The sequence below is a fragment of the Squalius cephalus genome (assembly GCF_949319135.1).
Source record: "Squalius cephalus genome assembly, chromosome: 22".
Lineage (NCBI taxonomy): Eukaryota > Metazoa > Chordata > Actinopteri > Cypriniformes > Leuciscidae > Squalius > Squalius cephalus.
Genome location: NC_137143.1, coordinates 15,866,779 through 15,884,961, shown reverse-complemented (window position 1 = coordinate 15,884,961; position 18,183 = coordinate 15,866,779). Strand labels below are relative to the sequence as shown.

Sequence of the window (18,183 nt, the reverse complement as noted above, 5' to 3'; positions counted from 1 at the left end):
GCAGGTCAAAGTCCCCGTGCCGATCAGTAGTGGGATCGCACCTGTGAATAGACACTGCAGTGCAGCCTGAGCGATACAGCGAGACTCAGTCTTTTTGTGTGCATATTTACCTTTTTGTTTTAATGTAGCCTAAACGTATCATTCTTTCTGCTTTAGTTTACATTCTAAGGTAGGCTAAAATTATACTTCTAATAATTAGGCTATGTTAGACGGCAGCATGATGAAAGTTTAAAGTCGCAATTTAGAAAGGTAATTTCAGGTTTGCAGAACGTTTCAGTTATGAAAGAGGTGTCAGGGTTTAGTCACTTCTGTCTAGTTTATTTCTTGGTTTTGTGACAGAGCCCTGACACTCCTGTTTTGTCTTGTCTGTGTCTGAGCGCGCGGATTCGAGCGTCTAGTCTCTTGTGTTCCCGCCTCGGGGTAGTTTTTGTTTGTGTTTTTTTCGCCTTGTATTTTATGAAATAAAGATAATCAACTCTGCACCTGAGTCCTCGCTCCTTTCACCACCCCCACACTTGACAAGAGGACTAAATTACAACTTTGATGTGCAAAGCAACATGTGGCACTGACAACTAACAGATCAGGCAAAAAAGAGACAGACGTTTAGTAGCTACAACCTTGTGTTAGGAGCATAAAACGTAACCTCTGACCAATAAATAAATAAATATGGTTTTGTGATGTATACAGCTCTGCTCTTTTGCACTATTTTTATATATTTATATATTGAATGTCTTTCAAAAAGTCCACAAAATGTTCAGGTGTCGATAGCACATCTCTCATTTCCTTTGCCATCAGGGCATGAGAATCAACATTCAAGTGTGATACATTGTTTCCTGTGATTGTGATTCCAGAATAAATGCATTATGCCACATTAACAAGTGTAAACAAACAATTTTTACAGAGATGATAGCTCTTTCCAGTTTAATATAAACTTTTTGCAACAAGCAAAGAACTGAAACAGTGAAAACTGAAAAAAAACAGAAACAGTGAAAACCATCGCTGGACAGGACTTTTGAAGTTTTCAGATGTAAGATTTCATTATATGTATGTCAATGATGTATATAGTGAAGTTTACTGTAAGAAATCAGGTAGTGATTTACCAAAATCACAGTGAACACACTGAGCAACACAACACTAAAACTTCATATTTTTTTGGTAAAAGTGCATCAGCGCACCCAGCCGACAACCTCTAAGCATGATTGCAGCAGCTCGTTTTATGCTTTCTTTTAAGACAGACGATGAAACAATTTTATTTCAACAGCACTGGAGCAAATTAAACAGTAAAATCTCAGCATGCCCTGTCAATCAGCATCTGAGCAATAATAATGCCACTCCTATGTCTGCCGATGCGTCTGCTTTTCAAGTTAATTTTGTAGTATCTCTACATTTCACTAACTCTTTTGTTCTTGTCTCTCTCTTTATGAGGATTACATGTCATTAAATGACTTGTTACATCCTGCATATTGCATAAATGTAAGTGTAGAACAAATCTGTGGTTTAGCCAAATAAAGGAAGGAAAATGGTTACATAGGCTACATAAAGGTCTCTGGGTTTAATCTCTTTCTGCGCATATGTTTTGTGCACAGGGGCGTAATTTGTGGGGGGGTTGGGGATTTAATATTTAAATCTATGCATTACAACCCCCCCCCCCCCCCCCCCCAATATTTATACCATGATCACATGAAAAATATGCAGACCCAAACTTCAACCCCCCCAATGTTCAAACCAAATCTACGCCCTTGTTTGTGCATATTCCTCGTTTTCTTTTATCCAGTTTACACAATTGCAATTGTTTATGAGGGTCGAAGGTTTTTGCAGATAAAGAGGAAGTCAATGGCCTGCCAGCTTTTTTTGACCTTCACTTCACCACTTTTGTGATGGATCTGTTGCCAGGCAACTTAAACAATATTGTTTTAAGCCTGTTATGGAAGAAACTCATGAGTAACAACCGGGAAGAGTAACCCAGTTCATTTCCCTCAGAGACTCTTTTCTAGTGATTGTCAGTAAACATATTATTATGAAATGTGGTACATAAATACGATGTAATCAGACTCTTTGTAGGTGAGTATTTGACTCATCTTATATTTAAAATAGACTGTGTGTTCAGATAAAGAATAACAATGATGCAAAAAGTTATCCATGACAGCATGCAGCTTTATTTAGAGACGGGTTTCATCACACACAAAAATACAAATATGAGTATCATCCATTTTTCTTTCAGTAACACATGTTTCCTTGTTCTCAGTGATACTTTCAATACACATTTAAAACCAAATGTATGTGTGTGTCCAGATGGTGTCTCATAAAGCGTTGTGCTCTGCATTTAGCTGAAGGAATGCTGTGTCTGCTTGATAGTTGTTCCACCTGTGGTGACGGTGATAGTCCCACCTGAAGGCCGAGAGAAAGAGAGTCAGTAATGCATGATGTACGGCATTCACTGCAGTATACTTGAAACTGACCATCCCACCACAAAATGCAAAGAGATATTTCACTTACCTGGTATTTGAGTCCTGAGAATTAAAAAAGAAAAGATGCATTAGTGAAGCAATTCCAGAACAAGATTATGTAACATGATTCACAGATTTTGACACACATATATATAAAGGATATGAACTTACTTAATGTCCTGATTTTCCAGGAGGCTTCTGTAGGTGGCGATCTCCTGCTCCAGACGGCTCTTGATGTCCAGCAACATGACGTATTCTCGTCCCTGTTGCTCAATGCTAGCCCGCATTTGACTCAGCTCGGCCTCCAACATGTTGATTTGGTTCTGGTAGCCTGCTAGCATAGAGCTGTACCTGTTCTCTGTGTCTGCCAGTGAGTTCTCCAGTGCTGCTTTCTGTTTGAGTAATGAGAACAAGCAGAAATAAGTCACTGTGTATATTTGTGTTCTGTGAAAGAAAGTCAAAAGAGTTGGAGCAAGTAAATTATGACCTTTTTACACATGCTTGGTATCCGAAAAACACCAATGTGCAAGTCCACAAATGGACCCTTCAGATTTCCAGACGTTATAAATGGCTTCTCCTCATTCCTTTCATTGTACCTCACTTACTATCTGGGATTTGGAGGACTTCAAATAAAACATTCTTGACACATCTCACACTCACCCTCCTTTCTCTGTTTTTTGTCCATCTTTGCCTCCCTTTCTGTGTCCTCTTCTTGGCCTGCTTCCCTAACCTCTTACGTAAAATGTTCCTGCCTTTGGTTCAGATAATGAAATCTTTCTTTCTCTCTCCACCCTACAGTTCCTACATTCCACTTGTTTCTCACCATGCTGAGTTGAGACTGTAGCTCGATCTCCAGACCCTGCAGAGTCCGTCGCAGATCTGTGATCTGTGTCTTGGTTGTTTGGATGATTTCTGTGCTCTGGGTCACCTCTTTGGTCAATCCTGCCGTCTAAAAGAAAGACAGAAACACACAATATGAAGTCCTGAATATCGTAATCTAAGATATACTGTTTTACCACAGTACCACTGCAATAAGACACTAGCTGGAATATGTGGTTTATTCTTCAGTAAAGTCAGTTTTTCAGTATGTATAATGGTAGAATTCACAATGGTCTTACCTGGTTTTTAAACCAGTCTTCCTGTTCCCTGCGGTGTTTTGTTATGATGGTCTCGTAATGAGAACGAATCTCATCCAGAACCCTGTTCAAGTCTTGCTGAGGAGCAGCATCAACCTCTACATTCACTGTGCCTGTCAGCTGAGACCTCAGTGCTGCCAAGTCCTGCAAACCCACAAGGCTCAAGCATCAGTTCACTGAATGGATTCACAAGTTCTGATAACAACTACATGCAAGCTACTACAAACCTCCTGGTGGTTCTTCTTCATAAACGCCAGCTCATCCTGCAGAGTCTCGATCTGCATCTCCAGGTCGGCCTTTGTCAGGGTCGTCTGGTCCAGCAAGCGACGCAGGTTGGCGATGTCAGCCTCCACAGACTGCCGCATTACAAACTCGTGCTCAAATCTGATTGGTGGAGAGGCAGAAATGGGAATAAACTCACCCAGTATCTTTTAAGAAGTTAAAGCTACCAAATAGTAACAGAGAAACTATTATTTGAGAGAATTTACTTTATCCTGAAGTCATCAGCAGCCAGTTTGGAGTTGTCGATCTGCAGGAGGATGTTGGCATTGTTGATGGTAGCGTTTTTAATCTGAAAGGTAGAATATTGATGTACAATTTTATTACATTAGAATGTATAAATCTGGAGCATTGCTGTAGATCATCAGAACCTGAAGTGATTATATGCAGTCTGATTTTCAGCTGCTGTATGCAAAGAAATGTCAGTACACTAGAATTTGCTATATGTGTCATTCATTTAGAGATCACTGTACCTTGTCCTTCAGGTCCTTGATGGTGTTCCAGTAGGCGCTGTAGTCCCTCTGTGCAATCGGCCCCTTCTTCTCATAGTACTCGCGGATCTGCCTCTCCAGAGTGGCATTGGCAGTCTCCAGGGAGCGCACCTTCTCCAGGTAGGACGCCAGACGGTCGTTCAGGTTCTGCATGGTGGCCTTCTCATTCACCTGCATGTAGTCACAGTCCCCTGCAACCACGTATCCAGAGCTGAATCCTCCACCATATCCTCCACCATGTCCTCCACCGTATCCTCCACCATATCCTCCACCAAAACCGTATCCTCCACCGCCTCCAATTCTGGAGGAAGAGATGCGGGTGCTTCCACCATAACCACCTCCATGAACGCTGAAGGCTTTATGTGGAAAGGCTGACGAACTGCTCCGAGTCTTGGTGATTATGGACTTTGAGGTCACAGTCTTGGGACCTTTGGAGGATGTCGTGTGGTAAGAGATCGACATGGTGAATGGATGCAGAGATGAGAAGAATGCAGAGAGGACACTGCAGGAAACTGCTAAAGTTATCCTGAAGAGGATTGGTGCCTTCGAGCTGAGCTCGGTCCTCTTATAGAGATAGAGCTTGAGGGCGGGTCCTGCTCTTTGGGGACGGGAGGGGGGGAGGAGGGTGTGTGCCAGACCCCTCTGCAATCTCCAGCTATGTTGAGACTCGAGGACCAGAGTTTGGTTTCCACCCTAGTGAGGAAACTGCAAAGGAATGTCTCTGTGTCTGTATGAACTATTGCAATGTTCTCACCCTTGAGATTTCAATGAAGGGAGTGCAATGGGGTTATGAGCACTTTGACACACACACACACACACACATAGACGTGTGTTCACGTGTGTGTGTGTGTGTGTGTGTGTGTGTGTGTGTGTGTGTGTGTGTGTGTGTGTGTGTGCATGTGTCTGTGCAAGTGATTTGGGCAAGTTTTCCTTTCTCTGTCAGCTTGAAATAGAACAAAGACACTTGACCAGTAATGTGAGGATACCAAGTAGTTTTAAATTCAGTATTTATTTTTGATCAAGCAGTAAATATAAACCTGGAAGCAATGAAACATCAGAGTTTCAGAGTTCAAATGTTTGTTCTCAGGCTGCAGCTGTGAGAAGGAAAGTCATAATTTGAAACCAAGTGGACACTTGTGCTGGGTCCTGTTTGCTCATAAAGACTCATGGGTCAGGGACAACTAAGAGTGCCCATGATTTAAAAAAAAAATGTTTTACACACATGTGCCAAGTTAAATGTACTCTTTTTATTCATGTTGGTTTCATTATTTTTTTTCTGCATGTTTGTCGCACCACATTACATTGTCTGTTGTACTGGATGACTTGATTTTGTGGACAAAAGATGTTTTTCAAATATTATTAAGCTGTATAACAGTTCGATTTTTTTGAGTTACAATAAAATTAAAATGCAAAATGCAATTTTTTTTTAACAGATTTCATTCTCCTAATAATGTATGAAAAAAAATCTAAATATCAAAATGTACTTTAACAAACTAATACTCTAAATGAGAGTTATTTGACATGTAGTTGCAAAGTTACTTATAGTTAGAAGAAGGTGTAAAGTGGACTATTGAAAAAAGACCATTGGAATTTTTAAATATGAATACATCCTTGATGTTTGTATGAAGTTCATAAATTTTTTTTGAAAAAGCGGCTGTTTATCTGAGCAAGGACAAGCTCAAGCTATTTGACATGACAGTGTTCTTTCCGACAAAGTTCTATGATGTTGTGTTGGTTGACAGGGTGTTGCTATCCAGTTGCCAGGGTGTTCCAATTGTTTTTATTTTATTTTTGTTTATTGCTATGTTTGTCTAAGCAAGCACCGGTAAATGAATGGAGTGTTTTCATTGGTACAGGTCAGGAGAGAGATTTGTGTGCAAAATTACATTGTGTGCTTGTTTTAAGATTTGTAATTTAGCAGCTTTTTTAAACATGCACTTGATGTTAAGGGTGGTGACATTTGTAAGATTTTAAGCATGTGTTTTGTGTCAGTTGATGCTTGCAGAAGATTTGCTTTCATTGTTGGCTCCCTGGGGGGGATGTGACATCATCTGATCATTTCACCATCACACAGGTCACATCTGGAACTTTGCATCAACTTGGATACCTCACTGATCAACAATAGAGAATTGGGGAGTGGTGGTGGTGGTGGTGGTGGGGGGTTATATTGAGTTATTATCATAAAATAAAACCTGAGATTGTGCAGAACCCAGAAACCAAAGGGAAAATGTAAATAAATTGAAATGGAAAAACAAAAAAAAGAGTATTATTTCAGAAGAAAATTACTGCAGAGTGATACAAGAGACATACAACTTGCAGTATGAAATTAGTTTTCTGGGAGAATTATTCAGTTCCAGGGTCATTATACAGAAATATCACAGTCATCAGAATCAAGTACTGCATAATGTTGTTTAAAAAACAGAATATTCCATTATTATATATATATGGAGATTTCACCACTAGCATGTATCTACATGACTTAAGATCTGCTGATCTTTTCTTCTTTTTGTGCTCAAGTCTTTCTCTGTTGTGAGGGCATTAGTCTGGTTGACTCTCATTTATGACTCACTGTATAAACAAACAGATCTCCACCCCACCTCTCTCTCTGCTGAATGAGCTGTCCTCAAAGAGCTCATGGGAGAGTTGATAACTGTAATTACTCATAAAAATGACTGAAATTGGCTGTTCTGTCCAGGCGAGCACCAGCTTTGACTCAGTGCTAGCCTGCTGCCACAAGGGAGATACAATTATTGTAACCTTGACTATTTAATATTTTCCATTAAGCTATTATTGTTTTATTTACCTGTAATAGTTTACAACAGGGTTCCTCAAACTCGGTCCTGGAGGGCCACTGTCCTGCACAGTTTAGCTCCAACCCTGATCAAACACACCTAGCTGTGAGTTTCTAGTGATCTTGAAGACTTGATTAGCTTGCTCAGGTGTGTTTGATCAGTGTTGGAGCTAAACTCTGCAGGATAGCGGCCCTCCAGGACCGAGTTTGAGGAACCCTGGTTTACAAGAATGAATTAGGGTGAATTAGGGTGCTTTTCTCAGAAGGCGAAGCACTGCTACTTCTGCGGAGTGATTTACTCCAACTCTGAGCAAACTCTCTGCTCCTCACGGGGCTTCTCATGGGCTGCGAGCAAATCACTCCGCCCAAGCAGCAGTGCTTCGCCTTCTGAGAATATAGTTCCCAGTATGTATACGGTTAGAAGATGGCTGTGTCTCACGTGACCTTGTTATTTGTACACGCTGTGACTATACAAATCACAACATGTAAATAGGATAATGTTGGAGTTGTTTTGTTACTTATTGGGAGCAGTATGCTAGCTGGAGCCCCCAGTCTTTGTGTTAAGCTAGGCTAGCGGTGGGTGCGTCAGACAGAGTTATGGCATGCACAGAGCTGAAAAGGGTATGTATGGACTTATCTAAAGCCCAAAATGCCGACGTGTTCCTTTATTAATGGCACTATTCTAGCTTCATCTGGTCTAGTTTAATATGTTGAGCTATGATTAATAGTTGATATCATGGTGATGTAATCTAAATAAGTGCCAACAGATCATGAAATGGGTGTCAGGTAGAGAATTGTGTCTCCTTTCCTAAATGTGAGTAACTTTTGTGTGTATGCAAACAAAAACTACTAGAATAACTAATATAAAGTTGAACATTTTTCAGGTAGGCCTAGGTCTAACAGTAGTTAGCTATTCAGGTAAGAAATAAGCTACTGAAATTGAATGAAGTATACATTAATCCTTAAAGCTACAAAAGTTATTCAGTCAAAAGCAGCGAGTGATTTTATCTTTTTCTAACGGTGACTGATTAACATTAAATCTCTGAAAAGCCACGCCAAATGCTCATTTTATTAAGAGATCTGTCACATTCTCTTTTTACCAGCAGTCAACTTTCTTGCTCGGTATGACAACTAACCTATGCCACTCCCACACCATACATAGCCTACATTCATGAAAATGACGAGACACGCATGGGTGAGTGACTTATGCGTAATTTCCCACAAAAACCATCCCGCCAGGTCTAAAATATAAACACTTATAATAGGCTTAGGCTATAGTGAATAAGACAAAAACACGTTTAATGAATATAATTTGTTTTTTTTATGCCACTCCCTCGCCTCCTTGGGGCCCTGTTTAATGGGTAGGTACGTTTTAAACAGAAAAGCCTTAAATCCCTTTTAATAATAGTTTTATATACAGAAGTATGTTTTACAGTATGCTTACTATGTGTAGGCTATATTAGTCTAGGTCCTGGGTAAGATTTGTATGCGCTTCATTTAGCGGAGAATATCTCAACTGTTATAGACTAATATGACCCCATTGAACAACGTGGGATGTGTGCCAAAATCTCTACCCGGGACGAAAGTCCTGAAAATGACCACAACCGGTGACACTTATTATCACACTACAGGTGAATGGGACTTTTTTTTTTCTTTATAGATATCCTCATACATTTCTACCAGATTAATCTTCATATTAAGAGAAATACTTTTTGTATTACACTTTGTCTTAAAAATAAAATAAAATATGCAAATTAGGCAATATCTCATTAAATATGCGTAGGCCTACATATAAACTCTTGAAGCTACAGATTTCCTGAGGTGAAACTTTTTTAAAAGAAAGAAAACAAGCATTTGATTAATATACAGACATGTTATATCCAACCTTGCTATTATTATAATTGGAATTTTAACTTTAAGTGAGAAATACAAAACAACAGGTTTATTCCCTGTGTTGCAAGGTAAAACTGTCACAACAGATTCCAGGTATGGGGGTGATGATGAGAGCTCATTCAGTGATAGGATTTTTACAACTATTGCATTTGCAGTACTTGCAACAACGGATACCAGCTACCCGACAGGGACACCCATTCTTGTGTGCACACTTGCCACACGAGCAGGGATCTGGCAAACCTTCAGGTTTTGAGATTACAATCTCAGAGACTAATAAACTGCCCTTTCTTACAAAACCATAAGCATCTGCATTTAAGATCGAGGTGGCGTCTGTAAATGGTGCTTGGACCCAAAGCTGCTGTTGATAATAGGCTCTTTGTATATGTTTTCTTGCATTAGTTGAGGTGCAAGCGGTCCTTTCAAAGTCCATCTAAAGTAAGAGAGCGCTAGGCTACTAGTGAGTCTCCGTGAGTCTGCCCAGGATTTCGAGATCGCCCAAAATGTCCGGGATTCGGCTTTTGCGTTCAACAGTCGCCATTCATTATGTTTACTGTGGCGAGCAGGACGAGGCTAGGGCCGCGGGAGAATGACGCGAGGCCGGTGGCGTGATTACTGATGAGCGACACCTGTGAGACGCACCGGTCTCGTATCTCTCACGGAGGAGCGGGAATTTTCTTAGCAATGTTAAAACACACATCAACCGATCACTTGTTTAGCGTTCATGTAAACACTACATTCAGATTCACGGAATGAATTCAGTTAGATTGAAACAAAAGGTGTGCATGTAAACAATGAATGGCGACTGCAGAAAGCAAAAGCCGAATCCTGGACATTTTGGACGATCTCGATGGCCGGACATGTCCGGGAAAAAGAGGATGGTAACCCCTACTACTCAGCTTTCTCCTCAGAATAAGAACACGATAGCTTAGCTTCCAAAGAAAGAGGGCTGACACTATGTGTACACTCTGTGAGTGAGATCCCACCCTCTATGGGCGGGTTGAGAACATGCGGGACAGCTCCTACTACTGGCTGTAGTCTTTAGCCTCTGGACAAAAAATCCTCCGATGACGCAAAATGATGATTTTTGCGTCATCTGAGGATTTTTTCCAGACAAAAAATACATAAATCTCTCGTCTCAGGGGGATATAACATGGAAAACATGGTAATTCGAAAATACTACAGGTTTTCTACTAATACAAAATCCTGAAGTATCCCTATAACCCCCATAATCCACAAATAAATTGAAATTAATTAATTAAAGCTCATATCACCATGTTTCCTGGTGTAGCCCAGTCCAGTGAAGTGTTATCTATGTGACACTGGATGGATAAGTTGTTCTCTCACTCTCTCCAGATCTTTTGGAATTTTGTAAAATAAGGTTTCAAATAAGTAATTGGTATGTACCAACTTATCTGTTCTTTGTGAGGAATAACTTCATGACATGAAGACACTGTAACTTCATCAACTTATCTGAGACTATTGCCCCTTTCACACAGAGATTCCGGAAAATACACGGATAAAGTGACCCGGGATTTGACCCGGGTTCGTTTGATTTTGGTTCATTCACACTGCCAGTGATTTTTCCAGAATCAGAGAGTGCGTTCTCACACAACCCGTAAAGACACGTGACATCAATGTGACTTTAATGTCTCAGCAGCGTCTTAAGTTTGCTTATGAGCTGCGATTTCTCTCTCGAGAAACCACGCTTGTGCATTTTTTCTCTGATTCGATCATAAACTTGCGCATTACGTAGCGTTTCACAGCTGGCGAACGATCCCGCGCTTCAGCGTCATCACTACGACACGGCATTATTACGGCTTTTGTTCACACAGCGCGAGTTCCGGGACTGAACACGGCAATGTTACTAGGTCCCCAACCCGGCTTCGATCCCGGCATCAATCACGGGTCATGTTTGCGTTCACACAGAAGGCACTCTGGCAATTTGCCGGCAATTTGCCGGGTTCAAAGTACTGTGTGAAAGGGGCTTATGTGATCACAAGTTGTGATGTACTGGTGATGACATTTTCCCCATTAGCTAACAAACAGTAGTTAGCTAGATACAATACACACCAAATTAGATATAAAACTGATACAAATTCATTATAATTATGTGCTCTGCTATGACCTCAGGTCACTATGGCCAAGTAAACTTTTGTTGAAAAAAAAGGTTGGAGGTGAGGACGTGATACAGCAATATTTAGAACAGGTAGGAAATGTAAGCTTTTAAAGTTTAGGTTAATAAATAACTGGCAATTCCTTACACTCTTCTATGACCTTATAATCATGGTCATTGTGAACATTGTGATCACCTCAGAAAATCTGTATAGCTTCAAGGGTTTATATGTATGCATATTTAATGAGATATTGCCTCATTTGCATATTTTTATTTTATTTTTTAGACAAAGTGTAATACAAAAAGTATTTCTCTTAATATGAAGATTAATCTGGTAGAAATTTATGAGGATATCTATATATATAAAAAAAAAGTCCCATTCACCTGTAGTGTGATAATAAGTGTCACCGGTTGTGGTCATTTTCAGGACTTTCGTCCCGGGTAGAGATTTTGGCACACATCCCACGTTGTTCAATGGGGTCATATTAGTCTATAACAGTTGAGATATTCTCCGCTAAATGAAGTGCATACAAATCTTACCCAGGACCTCTACTATATAGCTTAGTTTTTTTCTGGTGGCCCATGAGAACATTGCATTCTTATTGTAATATGTTTGCTCAAACTTTGATTCATCTCTTATGCTGTCGGCTTGATCTTTTTTGGTCTCCTGGATTGTTCTTTTTGTGTTCAAATCCATTTATTCGGTACATACCTCAGCACCTTAGAAAGTTTATTTTTTCTTATTTTTATTCCAAACACAACCACATTCTTACTTACCTCTATGGATATTTTTGGAAAAGGAAAAACGATACAAAAGATCTATTACTGGCCTGAACAATCAACAATATAAGGCACCAATGAATGCCAGGAAATATGATGTGTTCCTCCCTCATTTCTGTCACCTCAGCGTTTTCAGGCTGCTTCATCACTGAAAAAAAAAAAAGGTCTCTCATTATCTGAAGACATTTTCACTAATAAGTAATAAAGTATAATGCGTTATGTTACTATAGCATTTCTTTTTCTTATTTGGACTGGGCTTGCTTGTTTGTTTTTTAATGACAAAGAAAATCTATTTTAGGCAAATATAAAAGCCTTTTCACACCAAAAGTGAACTGAAAAAGCCTCAGGCTGAAGGAAATGAAAATTCGAGCCTGTACAGTATGAGCGCAGCTCAAACAAACCTTTCAGATTTGCTATCATTCTGGATTGCAGAAGAATAGGACGCAGGATAAGACAATTCAACATTCTTACTTGCAATGAAAAAAAAAAAAAGTGATGTTTATGTAGTCATTTTTGCTTGTTTGGTTGAATTGAATCATAGAAGGTTAGCAGCAAAGACATTGGTTAATAAAGCGAGATTAAATAAACAAAGTTCTTTAAAATATTTCATTATTGCAGGTTTGCGTAATATTCTAAGTTTGTATTTCACTGTTTTTATTCATTTTGAGGAATACTGAATCTGTTTTTGTGCAAGTGAGATGATGAGTAAATGCCTGCTTACAATTTTAATGTTTCAATAATTGCTGAAGCTTTTATCACGGTATATGATATTATCACGATATTGAAATAAGTTGCAAAAAAATGTGTCGTCATACTAACAGGTTTAATAACTTTTAATAAAGCAGTATACACAAAAAATGTATAAAGTACGCAAATGTTTCAAACAGATTAAAGTGCAAAAAAATAAAAAAATAATAGGTAACAATTTAATAAGGTCTCATTAGTTAACATTAGTTAATGCATTAAAGGGATAGTTCACCCAAAAATTAAAATGATCCCCATGATTTACTTATCCTCAAGCCATCCTAGGTGTATATGACATTCTTCTTTCAGACGAATACAATCGGAGTTATATTAGAAAAATTTCCTGGCTCTTACATGCTTTATAATGGCAGTGAATGGCTGTATGTCTTTGGAAGTCCATCAAAGTCTATCCATCATAAAAGTGCTCCACACAGCTCTGGGGGGTTAATAAAGGCCTTCTGAAGCGAAGCTTCCTTTTTGTAAGAAAAATATCCATATTTACTAGCCTGGCTAACGTCAGACCTCTTTCTCATTGAGACGTGGTCTGGGAACCACATGTTCATTTTCTCGTATTTGAGGCGTAGTTTACGAATGCCCAGAGCCGTTTATTGGGCGCTACGAATGTCTATCAAATGCGCCTGTACGTAGCTCGTAGCCAATCGTTTCAATTATACCAGATGACGTATGTAGAGCGACAGAAATTCGACGAGGAAGAAGACGATGGCTGAAGAAGACTAAACTACTTAGAACACTATCTAAGGCTGCATCGAAAGGTAACTTCGCGTCTGCTGCCATGTTGGGTCCATAGATATAAACAAACTGCTTCGGTGTGTCACATAGACGTTGTCATCGTCTTGCTGCTCCCTCCCCGTTCTGTGATTGGTTTCCTCGCTGAGGCGAAAATCTGGTCCATGGTATCCAGGCTGCCTAGCAGCGTGAATAAAATCGCGCTGCGCTCAAGGCAGCATGGGGAAACCCAGGCTACATATTTACAACTTTATCGACTAATATAACTAGCTTTGGGCAGACGGCCGTACACATCGTTTAACGGCGAAAGAGTGGCACTTGACCTTGACGCACAGCGAAATGACAAACGTGGAAGCGCAGAGGATCGTCAAGTGTTAATCTTTTGGCGTAAGTCGACTTGCATAGGCCATCTGCCGGAAGCTAGTTATTTTAGTTGATAAAGCTTTAAATATGGATATTTTTCATACACAATCGGTTCACTTCAGAAGGCCTTTATTAACTCCCCAGAGCCGTGTGGAGCACTTTTATCATGGATGGATGAACTTTCATTGACTTTCACTGCCATTATAAAGCTTGGAAGAGTCAGGACATTTTTTAATATAACTCCGATTGTGTTCGTCTGGAAGAAGAATGTCATATACACCTAGGATGAATTGAGGGTAAGTAAATCATGGGCTAATTTTCAGTTTTGGGTGAACTATCCCTTTAACACAACAATGAGCAATAGCTACATTTGTTACAGAACTTATTATTCTTTGTTAACGTTAGTTTAAGAAATATGACTGTTAGTTCATGTTAGCTCAGGTCCATTAAATAATAGGCTACAGTTACAACTTCTGATTTTCAGAATGTGTTATTAAATGTTGAAATTAACTAAGATTAATAAATGCTTTAGAAGTATTTTTCATTGTCAGTTTATGTTAGCTAATGAATTAATGTTAAATAATGGAGCCTTACTGTAAAGTGTGACCTAACAATAAAGAATCAGAACATTTTTAAAGCAACACTATGTAACATTTTTTACCTTAAAATAATGTTTCCAAAATCGTTTCAGTGGTTCATCAAGTCGTAACAGGGTGAAAGGCACTTATGCCTCCGCTTTGCGGTCCTTTATCTGCTATAACCACACTATGTAAGATTGCTAGATCGGGTCGTGTTTCTGTAGTTCAAATGAGACATAAGAAAACTACAAATTTGACTAGCTTTACGGCAAGTGTTACAATAGTCATTATTTTGTTTTGTTTTTTTGTGATTTGTCCATCACAAACATGAAGCTTTATTCGGGCCGTTCCTCAGGGTTTACTCTGTTGTTACCGCGGTAAAAGCTGGCTCAGTCAGGACACAGTGTCAGAAGTCAGGGTGCGCACTCCTCTTTGACGCAGCATACATCGGTGTTGGTATTTTAACCAGTTGATGGGAAAAGTACTTATGGGATGGAAAAGGGAAAGGTTGGGACTGATGGGAAAGGTTAAAATGCATTCAAAAAACGGAACAATTCATTATAAATCATTATTCGGTATTTTGATGTGCCTACAATAAAAATATGCATGGTCATTGTATGATATAGGCTATCGACTATCGTATTGCCATATAAGGCACGTCTAGCCTGCTCACTTTTAGTCTAGAACTAGAATAACTATCATGTTCACATAGCGCACACAACGCCTCTGCACTTACTCACGATTTCTGTTGTCAGTCTGGAAAAACAAATGGAAAAACAAAGTTAAGAATGAGAGGAAAAAAACATAGTAATTTGTGTTGCTTATCTGAAAAAGTACATTTCTATTGTAAATTTAAAAGTAATGTGTTACTTTACTAGTTACTTGAAAAAAGTAATCTGATTATGTAACTTCTGTTACTTGTAATGTAGAGTTAAGTTGCTACTTTTGCTAAATTGTGTACATAATTTTGTGTGTTGAATATATTTTTATCCAGATAAAGTTGAATTGACATAAAGGGCAATTTATGCTATACTGAAAAATCACTTTGACAAGCAAAATGATCTGGTACATAAACCTACTAGGAACATTGTCATGTAGGCCACTTCCAATCACAGAAAGCCAAATAATGGGAAATCTTTGAAAAAAAAGAAATTTGCATAACTCCTGAGGCAGTTGGGGTGACTTAACTTACCCACTGGCTCATCATTGTTTTACTACAGTGTAAATTTTCAGATACCTCCCTCCATCACCTCACTGTGTAACACCCTCAATACTTGTGCGAGCATCACCTGAATGAATAACAGTCATGAAGTGAATGTTAACACCCATGTTGTCCTCAGAAACCATGGCTTGAACTTGTCCATGTAATCATCTCCCATTCATGCACTAATGCCATGACAACAAGCTTAAGTGTAAACATTTGCTAGTGCATGTTTTTCTAGGTGTGTACTTCCTGATGTCCCTCTATCTATCTCTGTCCTAAATGAACGCTCATATTGTTTCGTTCAGGATTTATCAGATTCCTGGCTTTACAGGTTTCTATCACAAGTCAAATTTCATCAGGGATGTCTGGCATGCAGACAGATACTATGTACTTTTCTCACGATGTCAAACATCTGATGACTTTTTACTATAACCATGTTTTCACCTGTTGTGAAAGGTGTGACTAATGATGAGAGTGTGACATGAAAAGACAAAGGAAGGTCTTGTTCTCTAGCTGGCAGCTCTATTATGCATGTGCTTTGAGTAAATCTGCAGGGTTTTTTTTTTAGGTTTTTTTTCAGAAAGACTTTCTGTAGATATTTACTATTGGCTGACAAACTAGGATGTCCTTGAGGGACAGATAGTTGCCTTGTGTCTATCTGTTTTGGCTGCAGTTATTAAAAGGATATCCCAAAATTTTAATTTACATACCCTCAAGTTGTTCCAAACCTGTATGAGTTTCTTTCTTCTGTTGAACACAACATATTTTTTTTAATGAAATGTTGGTAACCAGACGTTGGTTACGTAGAGTACAGTACTCGTTTTTAAAAGTACTTAGTATCAAAAGGAAATGTCAATGCATTGTTTTATTATTGTTGCATTGTTGTATGTAATACTTACAGTACTTTATGCCTCTGAATATATGCCCGCCTGCCTACCCTCATATCAATATCACATTTATTTCTAGAACACAGTTCCAGTAGCGGGATTGAATGTGAGATTGAATTAGTGTGCTCAATAATGTCCACAATGGTTTCGGACACCCAAATGGCTGTTCCCTCAAATAGTGCCCTATTTAAAGTTTTTTGGGCTTTTAGTATGAATGTGTTAGCCTTACTGTTATCTATAAGCTAGTGTGCTCCAAAACAATGACAAAATTCTCATTTAGGAGACCAAACCCAACGCTGAAAATGAAAATCAGCTCGATGTCAGAATCCAACATCAGATTGGCCTTAATCTCCAATGTTGGACAGACGTTGTATTGTGGTTGAAAATGAAAATCGGGTTGACGTCAGAAACCAACATCAGTCGGGTTCGACATCAACCCGACTTTCATTTCCAGCCAAAATCCAATGTCGGATGCCGACGTCAATACAACATCGGGTTCAGACGTCAAACCGACGTCGGGTTTCTGAGGTCAACCCGACTTTTATTTCCAACCAAAACGCAACCCCTGCAACCAAAATCACCCCCTGACTGAGACGTTATAAACATAGTTACACTTGGTTTGGCGCTGCAAGGGTGATCAGCTGCCCTTCCTATCTCCCTTTAACACTGTCTTAAGCGTTTTACATTACATACATTGCAGTTTATTATTATCTTTTGTGTCCTAAGTTATTGTAACTGTGACCTTATAAACGGTTGCTTAAGGTCATGCAACATGTTCCTGAATCAACATATTTGTTGATCCTGGAACAAAATTCCAATTAACCAATGATTTAAGGTACAAGTTTACAAAGTTGGTCAAGTTTAGGCTTATAACAGGGTCAGGTGTTTCAACATCAGTGTTATTCACCACTGATTTCACTAATATTTCCCACTGATTTTAGGGATAATTTATGAGTAGGATTAGGTTTAGGATATGGTTACATTATCGGACTGGAATGTTTTTCCAGGATCAACAAAATATGTTGACCCAGGAACGCATCTAACTCAGCAAAGTCAGGACATGCGTCAGGAAAAGTCAGGACTGTTCCATGTGCATGTGTAGTAATTTAATGAGAATCAGAAAGAGCTTTATTGCCCAGTACGTTGAAACAAACAAGTAATTTGTCTTGGTGACATGGAGCTTCCAGTGCAGAAGAAAGTACAGACAAAGTGCAGACATACTTAAGAATTAGGCAATACAAATGAAAAAAAGAAAAAAAAAGAACTGCTCTGGTGCTCAGTGCTCTGTAGTGCCAGCCAGTCCGTTGTAGTCTCCTGATGTTTGATTTGCTGGCTTTAGATGAACACAGGACAGATTCAGTGATGGCCGAGTAGAACTGTGTCAGCATCTCCTGTGGCAGGTTGAATTTCAACCCCTGCTGTGCCTTTTTCACTATATGAGTCTACAGTATGTGAGTGTCCCACTTCAGGTCCTGAGAGATGCTGGTGTCCAGGAACCTGAATGACTCCACTGCTGCCACAGTGCTGCTCATGATGGTGAGTGTGGGAGCACTGAGGGTTTTCTCCTGAAGTCCACTATCGTCTCCACTGTTTGGAGCGTTTTCATTAAAGGTTGTTACGCAAGACAGCCAGCTGTTCAACCTCCAGTCTGTAAGCAGACTCGTCACCGCATTGGATGAGGTTGATGACTGCGATGTCATCTGAAAATTTCAGGAATTTGACAGAGGGTT

General features: G+C 39.3%; 1 protein-coding gene across 1 annotated transcript; it reads right to left on the bottom strand.

The window, feature by feature from the left end:
• Positions 1 to 2,207: 2,207 nt before the first annotated feature.
• On the bottom strand, positions 2,208 to 4,914 carry LOC307149932 (keratin, type I cytoskeletal 19-like). The gene is made up of 8 exons (XM_079856557.1): positions 4,336 to 4,914; positions 4,072 to 4,154; positions 3,811 to 3,967; positions 3,566 to 3,727; positions 3,271 to 3,396; positions 2,619 to 2,839; positions 2,497 to 2,510; positions 2,208 to 2,388 (listed from the first exon to the last, which is right to left on the bottom strand). Exons 1-8 carry the CDS (start codon positions 4,813 to 4,815, stop codon positions 2,324 to 2,326), a joined length of 1,308 nt encoding a protein of 435 aa, XP_079712683.1. The 5' UTR covers positions 4,816 to 4,914; the 3' UTR covers positions 2,208 to 2,323.
• Positions 4,915 to 18,183: the final 13,269 nt, after the last annotated feature.